Source organism: Cornus florida, unplaced genomic scaffold (genome assembly GCF_030987335.1).
Source record: "Cornus florida cultivar Cherokee Brave unplaced genomic scaffold, ASM3098733v1 CherokeeBrave_3.0.0_Hap2_Chr02, whole genome shotgun sequence".
Classification (NCBI taxonomy): Eukaryota; Viridiplantae; Streptophyta; class Magnoliopsida; order Cornales; family Cornaceae; genus Cornus; species Cornus florida.
In genome coordinates, this window is record NW_026775572.1 from 25,520,142 (window position 1) to 25,529,898 (window position 9,757).

At 37.1% G+C, this 9,757-nt stretch overlaps 1 protein-coding gene across 1 annotated transcript; it reads left to right on the forward strand.

Annotated features, from left to right (window-relative positions):
• The first annotated feature begins 2,767 nt into the window (after positions 1-2,767).
• Positions 2,768-4,335, forward strand: LOC132295882 (receptor-like protein EIX2). Its single transcript, XM_059794146.1, has 2 exons — positions 2,768-3,500; positions 3,953-4,335. Exons 1-2 carry the CDS (start codon positions 2,768-2,770, stop codon positions 4,333-4,335), a joined length of 1,116 nt encoding a protein of 371 aa, XP_059650129.1.
• The last annotated feature ends 5,422 nt before the right edge of the window (positions 4,336-9,757 follow it).

Below are 9,757 nucleotides of genomic sequence, written 5' to 3' on the forward strand. Positions count from 1 at the left end.
CCGAACGAGTCTTTGAGCTCAACAATTTCATATATTTTTTGGAAAGGTTTGATGAAGCAGAAAGTTTGGTTTTCAATAATCAATGAAAAGGGGTAAAAGAGATATTTTAATTTTCATATAATTTTATTGAAAATAAATTTCAAAAATCAGATTTATTTATCGTTGTCAAAATTTTATAGGACTCCATTTAAGAGTAGGAGTTAATTTTCCCTTTTGTTTTTCAACAAACATGTTTTTCAGGTGTTTTTTTCTTTTCTTTTTTTTAAGTATGAGTCGGCCCAAGACAAGGACTCCCAAAAAAGCAAAACAAAAGGGCTTAGCCCAAATAGTCACACACAGGCCCAAAAGCAAAAACAACAAGAAGCCCAAGTGCGAATCAACAAGTTAAAAAGAGAATAGCAAGGGATTTCAAATAGCTGTTAAGTTTAACGGTTAACACGGTCCGGTAGTGAAAATTCATGGACAATCAATCAAGCATTTGCCTCAGTTCCATCCTCTGCATGTCTTGGGGGTGGACGGAGGAAGCAAGGAGCAGTGTCAACAAGCTGTAGCCTGTAGAGAGAGGAGTTTCCCTATAAACAGCATCCAATATTCTACCAGAAGCAGTAGATGGAAGCTCTGAGAGTAAGCTTGGCCAGAGAGTATTTGTTTTACGATTTCCAGTGGAAGGATGCCCAATTGACCAGAGCATTCCAATTCATTGGGGGAGCAATAGGACCCACATCGTGTTTGTAAAAAGTTCCAAATGGGCCTTGAGAATTGGCAGGAGAAGAAAAGACGACTGTGATTTTTTGGGGATCCAAGGAAAGACATACTCTTCTGGTCAACGGTGCGAAGCCGATTATGCATTGCCAACCAACTTATAAAGCAATGTTTTGGAATTGATGAGTCCAGTGGACGGTGGGAGAAGGTGGCAAGAGATAAGGAGTGGTATGTTTGAGAGACAATAAATCTGGAATAAGGGTGAGTGCAGCAGGTGGAGAGGACCAAAGTTGTCAATTGGGGAGGATTCAATGATGGAGGAGCTGAAACTGCGATGCAGTGTCCCTGTTTGACACCAATTGTCAAACCAAAAGTGAGTTTTCCTTCCATTACCTACTTTGTGATTTATAATCTTAGCAGCTACATGTCTCAGTTGCAACATTTCCTTCAGCTCCATGTGCATTTCTGTGGAATTTCCACACTCCATAAGCTTCTGTGCCTGATTAGATAGGTATGAACCCATTTGGACCATAGGCTCTGTGAGCTTTTCACTGAGTGCTGCCATAGTTGACAGTGTGTATATCAGGTAGCCCTAGGCCCCCTTCTGATTTGAGCTTGCAAGCATTTATTGAAGCCAACTTTTGTCCCTTTATATAGCATATCAGTGCCTGACCAAAAAAAGACCATAGAATAGCATTAAGGTCATTAATGACCTTTTTGGCAAAATAAAATGGCTAGACCAGTTGCAGCCTGCCTACAAAGGAGAGCCTCCAATGAAAAATGTCTTCTATGTAAGCATGTCATCTGTGTAAACGGGAAACCTTAAGCAAATTCAAAATTTTCAAAAAGGCCCTCCTTTTCTATGTCACTGACCCAACAAGTTTCTCAAAAAAAAACAAAAAAAAAAAAAACATATCTTTACAACAAAAATTTTACGAATCAAAATTCAAAAAAGGTCCCTACTTTGCAATTTATTATTTTGGTTCAAATTTTTTTATTATATCATTGTTAATGGCTGCCCCCTCTGAAATAATTTTCTGACTCCGCCACCGGACATGCAAAACAAAGCAAATATCTAGTTTTGAAAACTTGACGATGGGCTACGACATTACTAATCAGAAAAGAGAAAAATGAAAGTGAGGCCACTTGGTTGATCCTAGTCTAAATATATAAATTCTGGAACTGGAATCCTAGTCCAAATATATAAATTCTAACTGGAACTGGAAGTATGAAATGAATTTGGAAAAATCAAATTACAACCTGAAACTGCTTCCTTATTTTTTCTGTATTAAAATGGAGATCTCAATCCTTTTGAATATCAACAATGAACCAGGTTCTGTTTGATAGGACTTTGCAGGCATAATATTTTATTTATTCAGTAATGTTTTGTTGCATAGCCATAATTAAAGTTAGGAAGAAACATTGTTACTTCTAATAATCTATTAGGAAAAATTGTTTGATTACATTATAACTAGAAGGTGGAATAAATGTCTTACTAGATTATAAATAAAATATTGAAATCCATCATTCAATCTTCAAAAAGCTAAAGTTTGTGCGCATGAATAATGTGTTGTTATGCATAATATAATAAGAGCTAGGAAGCAATATTTTTTCTTCCATGAATGGCAAAATTGATTGTTTAATTTAGAACTTAAAGGTGGACTAAATTCCTTGCTAGATTATAACAAATAATAAGGATTGCCTAACAAAGAATAAAATCCATCATTCAGTATTCAAAAAGCTATAGTTGGTGCAGTATGACTAATGTGAGATAGACTCAACCTTAACCATATTTTGAAACTCCTTATTAATTTGAGTTTGGCTTGAACTCGGTGCGATCGATGTGCAAATAATCATTCAGGGATTATTTAAATATATATATGTATATATTTTTAACTTGCGCCCTTTATAGTTGTATTTAAAAGTTTACATCATAAGTTGCAGAGTCAAATTAAGCATTGCCTCACTTGTACACCTCGTTTGTCACAAATTGTAATTTTGATATTGGAACATCATCATGGTGATCATGGAATATTATAGATGGAGTCTTCAAGTACTTATAGCTATGTACTTCATTGGATTTCTCTGCTTGGGAAGTGTTGGATACATTATGGGTGGTTCTCTTCCAAATGTTCAATGCATGGAGAACGAGCAGGAAGCTCTTCTGAAGTTCAAAGAAGGCTTGGTCAATCATTGGGACCGCTTATTCTCTTGGATGGTTGAAGAAGAAGCTGATTGTTGCAAATGGAGAGGAGTTAAATGTAACCGCACCACAGGTCATGTCATGGCTCTTGATTTACACAGCCAAAGCCCAAATGAGTCCTTGCAAGGTGAGTTAAATTACTCTGCTTTGCTTGATTTGCCATATCTAACTTACCTAGCCTGGAACCTCAATGATTTCAAACAAAGTCAAATTCCCCAGTTCACTGGCTCTCTTCCTAATCTTAAATATCTCAATCTATCTAATGCAAATTTCAGGGGAAATATTCCCAGTGACCTTGGAAATCTTTCACGGTTACATTCCCTTGATTTGAGTAGTAGTAGTTACCACTCTCTTGGAGCAAACAACCTTGACTGGCTTCGAGGTCTTTCTTCCTTGAAGATCCTGGATTTGGGCGGTGTTGATCATAGTAAAGCAGTGAATTGGCTCAATGAAATCAATATGCTACCTTCTCTTGTTGAACTGCACTTGTTTGATTGTAACCTTAACAAGCTTCCTTCATCTTTGCCTCGTGTGAACTTCACGTCGCCTGAAATTATTGACCTCTCACTTAACAGCTTCAATTCTCCTATACCTTGTTGGTTGTTCAATATTAGCCATAGTCTTGTTTATCTAAACTTGACAAGAAATCAGTTACGAAGGCCCCATAACCGATTCTTTTGGGAACTTGACTTCTCTCACTGTTCTTGATCTCTCCCATAATAATCTGGAAGGTGGAGTACCCAAGAGTTTGGGATTGATTCAGGAAGGAAACCAACTCAAAGGACCTTCATCCTTGAGAGAATTGCATCTTTCCAATAATCTTTTAAATGGGACGTTAGTGCAAAGTCTTGGTCTACTTTCAAAACTTGTAGTATTGGATGTTGCATTGAAATCATTTGCAGGTGATATCACTGAGGCTCATTTTTGCGAATTTAAGTAGCTCATGAGTATTAGGTTTGTCTTTCAAATCGTTTGTTTTAAACATGAGCACAAGTTGGATCCCTGCTTTTCAACTTGATATAATACGCCTGGCATCTTGCCGTTTAGGGCCACAATTTCCAGAGTGGCTTTGCACACAAAAGGACTTGTTGTACATTGACATCAGTGATGCTAGTATTTCAGACATCGTGCCGGATTGGTTTTGGAATATCTCTACAAAGGTAGAGCACATGATACTTGTTTCCAGTCAGCTCAGAGGAAAAGTGCCCGATTTGTCACCATTGGCCAATTTTTCACATCTAGATTTGGGTGAGAACAATTTTGATGGTCCCCTGCCTCGGTTCTCTGCCAACATGAAGTCATTGAGACTCTATGGAAATTCGTTTTCCGGACCCATCTCCAGCATATGTGAATGGATGGTTGCAAATAGTTCTTTGGTTGATGTACAATTGTTTTCTAATAAATTATCAGGACTCCTCCCAGATTGCTAGACATATAGGCAAAACTTGTTCCATCTTGATTTAGGAGACAACCAGTTATATGGCAAAATCCCAGACTCAGTTTGCCATCTCTCTCTCATGTTTTTGTATTTGGGTGGTAATAGGTTTTCTGGAGAACTCCCTTTGTTTTTGATGAATTGCACAAGTTTAGTGTATATGGATCTTGGGTATAACAAATTATTTGGAAGCATACCAGAATGGATTGGGGGAAGTTTACGAAATTTTGCAATACTGAGATTAAACTCCAACAATTTCAATGGAACTATCTCTTCGCTGCTGTGCCAACTTAAGTATCTAAAAAGGTTGGATCTCTCTTTAAATCATATTTCAGGAACAATTCCAACATGCATCAACAATATTCTGGGTATGGCTAGGACAAATTATGATCCTTATACTGCTCAAGGGATGACATGGTCAGGTTATTTGGAACGAGATCATCTATCCGCAGTAATCCTCGAGAATGGCCAGGTGAAATTGATCTTTCGTCAAATAATTTAGGGCAAACTACAATGACCTTTTGAACTAATTGCAAGTAAACCAAAGGTTTGAAGACCTCCCTTCGGACAGATTTGAGGATTTTTAGATGAATTTACTCAACTACCCTTATTATTATATTGTTAAAAAGGTTTAAAATATTTGAAAATAGCAAATGACCATTTTGCCTATGACACCTTTTGTTTTTTCTCTTCCTCCAATCCATTTAGTATTTTCTCTCTCCTCTATCCGTTCCCTCTCTTCCTCCACTTACTGCCCCAACCACGACCCCTCCTCCCACCATTACTTCCACCAAACCACCCCCAAAAATGGCCACCGCCCACCTTACCCTCAAATCGCCACCACCACTCAACCTCGTACCTCTACCACTACATTGCCCATCTCAAACTGAACCACGGGCCAGCAAAATTCAGGTCACCGGCGAGGCCAGAATGTCACCGTCAGAGACAAAACAGGAGCATCCATTAAAACCGACGAGCTCCGAGCGGCAACGCCCATTGAATTCCTCGTGTTTCGAGCAGCTCCATTGAAAACCCAAAACTGAGAAGCTCCATTGAAGACTTAAAACTAGTGAGCTCCATTAAGGTCAAAGTGTCAAACTGATGCACACTATTGAAGACCCAACTGAAGCCACGCTATATATTGAAGACCCAACAGCTCCGGCGAGCTTGAAGATTGGTGTCCATGGCCTGAGTATATATATATATATATATATATATATATATATATATATATATATATACATCCACATACCGACAGAGAGAGAGCTCCATTGATGATCAGAGTGCTTCAGCGACCCAACCGAAGTTGAGTACAGAGCTTAAACGATCCAAATTAACCATAGAAGACTGAGCAAAAGCTTGATATAGAAGAGCTGCCCTGTGTGTACCGAAAAGGACCAAATCAAAGCCCTAATCGTCCCTCTAATGCACAATGCGAATCCAATCCCAACTCTGTGATCAGCAAGCACGATTTCCCAAATCTCGTCGCCATCGTCCAGATCAATCTCGACGTTAACCCCAAACCAACATCATCACGCTGTCGCCACCAGACCAGCATCATCGCATTATCGCCGCCACGGCGAGATCAATCTCGACGTTAACCCCAAACCTCACCGCCGTTGCTGTCCAGCCATCTTCTAAGGTTCTCTAGATTTTTAGGGTTAATTCTCTGTCATGTATGTATACAACTGCTTAAGGAGCAAGGAGGAACTAGTAACGGGCTAACCTGGGCTGTAGCCCAGGTTCGATTGAAAAAAAAAAAATAGTACTATCGTTCCTATAAACTCATATACTTCTCTTCCTCTTCCTATCAATCCAGCCCAATCCATAATATTTCTATAAATAAAAGAAGTTATAAAATTTACAAAGGCTAAGCCTTAAATATGAGCAAGTCCACAAACCATGGACATGCCTAATCACAAAATAAATCATAATAAAACATAACAGGGCCAACATAGTAAATCAAACACATTGTTAGTCTATGGAAGAATACCTAAACTTTTTGTGTGTAAGGCACTAAGATATAGGTGAATGGATATCATTGATTATTATTGTTAAACTAGTGAAATATTGATTTTTATTTTTGTAAAAAAAAATAAAAAATAAAAAAAAGGGCTGTGTTGATGACTTAATGATTTTTTGTTAAATTGGGTAATTTACTATATAATGGATTAATAACTAGTAAGGGGTGGAGCACATAGGTCTTTCTTTCTAATGTAAATTTGTTGATAAGGAACATATCTATTTTGCATTATTGCAGGTGTTTATTTTAATATTTGTATAGAGCATATTTCAGTAGATTTTTTACTGTGAAAATATGTTTGAATTTGGAAGTGTAAATGTGTTAGAAGGTTGTAAATTATTGAGTTTAATTGAATGACTGATGCATGAGAATTCCGTATTTAGAGCATGGATGACACACTAAGCAATCATGGATTTAATTATTTTTAGCCCCCCTACTTTGCAATCCTGGCTCCGCCCCTGTTAATGAGGCAACTAACATCTCATCGGTAGGATTTAGAATAGCGATCTGGGTTAGCTTATTAACTCCTTGCTCAATCTCTCACCCAAGCAAGCTATAATGTGATCAAATTGGGGTTTGGAACCCGTTACAAAGGAAGGAATATGAATCGAACCCTTTTTTTGCCATTGAGTGAGTATATATGTATTGCTCTCTATATTTGGCTCACTGTATGTGTGTGTATATATATAGCTCTGTGTATATAACCCATTGTATTTGTATGTGTGTGTAGATATATATATATAGCTACGAGGCTTTCTTATTGGGTCTCAGTTGGAGTGGCAAGAAGCTTCGATTGAGTCATTATTTCGGTCTTGGAATGGATATGATCTTCAATGGAGTTTCAGTTTGGTTCAAACTGCTTCAGTGCTTGCTTCAATGGAAGCTGCTGCTCAGAGCTTGCCCGTTTCAGTGTAATTACTGTAGCTTTTGGGTTGGTGGAGAGAGAGAAAAAGGGTAGGAGAGAAGGGTATTTCTGTCCATTAAAACAAGGGTTTTTTTTTTTTTGGTTATTTCATGAAAGTATAAGGGTAATAGAGTCTTACACTCAGTTGATGGGCATTTTGGTCTTTTCAACTAATTTTTCTAACAAAATGTACTAATTTTTGTAGGAAGGGGAGGTATTTGTAAAATGGATCAAACCTCAGGGGAACACATTGCAAAAAAAAGGTAAATCTCAGGTTTACTTACAATTAGGCCAAACCTCCGGGGAGGTTATTGTAGTTTGCCCAATAATTTATCCGGAGAGATCCTCAGGACGCATTTTTCTAACCAAACCAACATAATAGGGTATACTTAGCTTACTAAAGTTCAGGAGGGTAGCGTGTCCAAACAAGATCTTTCCGAGCATCCCAGGAGAAGTCACGAGCCTTATTGAATTGACTAACTTAAATTTTTCAAATAATCATTTGACGGGTGCTATTCCACACGACATTGGTTCCTTGGAACATTTAGAACAGCTCGATTTATCCAGGAATGAGCTTTCGTGCTCCATGCCCACCAGCATATCTAATTTAAATTCTCTTAAATTTTTGAATGTGTCACAAAATGACTTGTTGGGAAAAATTCCATCGACCATGCAGCGATTTGGTAAAGCTTCGTTCATGGGAAATCCCAACCTATGCTGGCCTCCAACCGCAAATGATTGCTCGAGCAATGTGACATATGAGGATGCACTTTGTAGAGGTGAGGAAGGAAGCAACGGAAATGAAAGCGGTCAAGTTGAGAATGGGGGTGGGCTCGAAACTACTTTGTTCTACATTAGCATGGCAGCCGGATTCGTTACAGGATATTGTGGGTTTTGGAGCGCTTTACTGTTCAACAGTTCGTGGAGGAATGCCTATTACCGATTCTTGGGTAATGCTTGTGACAAGATATACGTGATGGTCGTTGTTAACATGAATGTTTTGTGCTTCTTTTACCTTGTTATTGTGTTGGCACAACAAATTAAAAGGCACAGTTGCATATGGAGCCTTCTAATTAGGAAGTAGCCACATGACTGTTTGTCATGTTATTTTCATGTAGATTCAAGATAAGGATCTTGAATTGCATTCATGATGCGCAGCTCATTATTTAATAAAGAACGAATTTTGATCATTTTAATGTATATGCCGTTGCCAAAATTACTTGTCGCATGCCCTTTTGTTCACATTTTAGATTATTTCTTTGACAAAATTATAGTACAATGTAGTAATGTCGCACAAATTTATCGTAAAAAAAGGGTTTTGTGTTCTTCACCAACAAATAAAAGACAAAAAAAAAAAAGTAATTAGTAATGGCCTAACCTGCAAGGTAGCCAATTAATTAAGGTGTCTCTTGAACACATAGACTCTCACAAAATATAAAAATATTAGTCATAAATAATAATGTGTACGGAATTGAAAATTGTGTGTGTATTTGTAAATATTTTTTTATATATAAGAAACTAAATAATAATATGCGATATTAGGTCGAAATAACAATGACCTTGCTCAGTAGTGATCGCCGAATTAATGTCACAAGAAGCTAGCATAAGTGCATAACATCCATTTTGTTTATAATTTCATGCTCGGAAAAGGAAACTAAAGCCCACCAATATTAAGGCCCAGGAATGGAATTCTAGGCCCAACCCAGGACCGGACCCAACCCGACCTCTACCCAAATTTGGTGAAAAGCATGTTACTGATTTGTTGTTCCATAACACCATGCTAACTCAGCTTATGATTACATAATCATAACTCTATCACAGTAATTTATAAAATTAAGATGCCCAGGATAGAGCGGCGTTAATAGAGTTTCGGAAGGTAAGTCTTTAAGGTCTCGTTTTTAAACCACACTTCTAACTTGAATGGTGCTTATGTTGTGAATCACAAGTTTATGTCCATCAAATGACATTAAATTTACATAAATTTCAAATATAACTAGAGGATGCATTGTTGAAAAAAATTGACCAGACACTCTCAAGTAAACTTGCAACATAAATAATTAAATCACTGTGCTTCATAAAAATTAAATCACTGTGCTTCATAAATTAACTGAATCAAAATATATATATTAAAGAAAGATCATAAATAACTTAGCTCGATTAAACAATTTTTTTTAATGATTGACTACCTCCCTTACTCAAATTATAAAATAAAATTGATTAATCTAATTTTTTCGCTACTATTTCATAAAACAAAAATGAATTTCTTACGAAATTCTAAATAACTTGTCCAGTTGTCCGGCTTACACCAACTCCACGAACAAATTATTATTATTTTTTTAATCCAAAATATACATAAATGGGTTATGTGCAGTGCACAATCTAATAAGGTAAAACAAGTACTATAATATTATTAAATTGCCATTGACCAATGAAGGGAAGCCACGTATTAAGGTGAAGTATCAAGATCTGAATTTGAGGCACAGACACAGA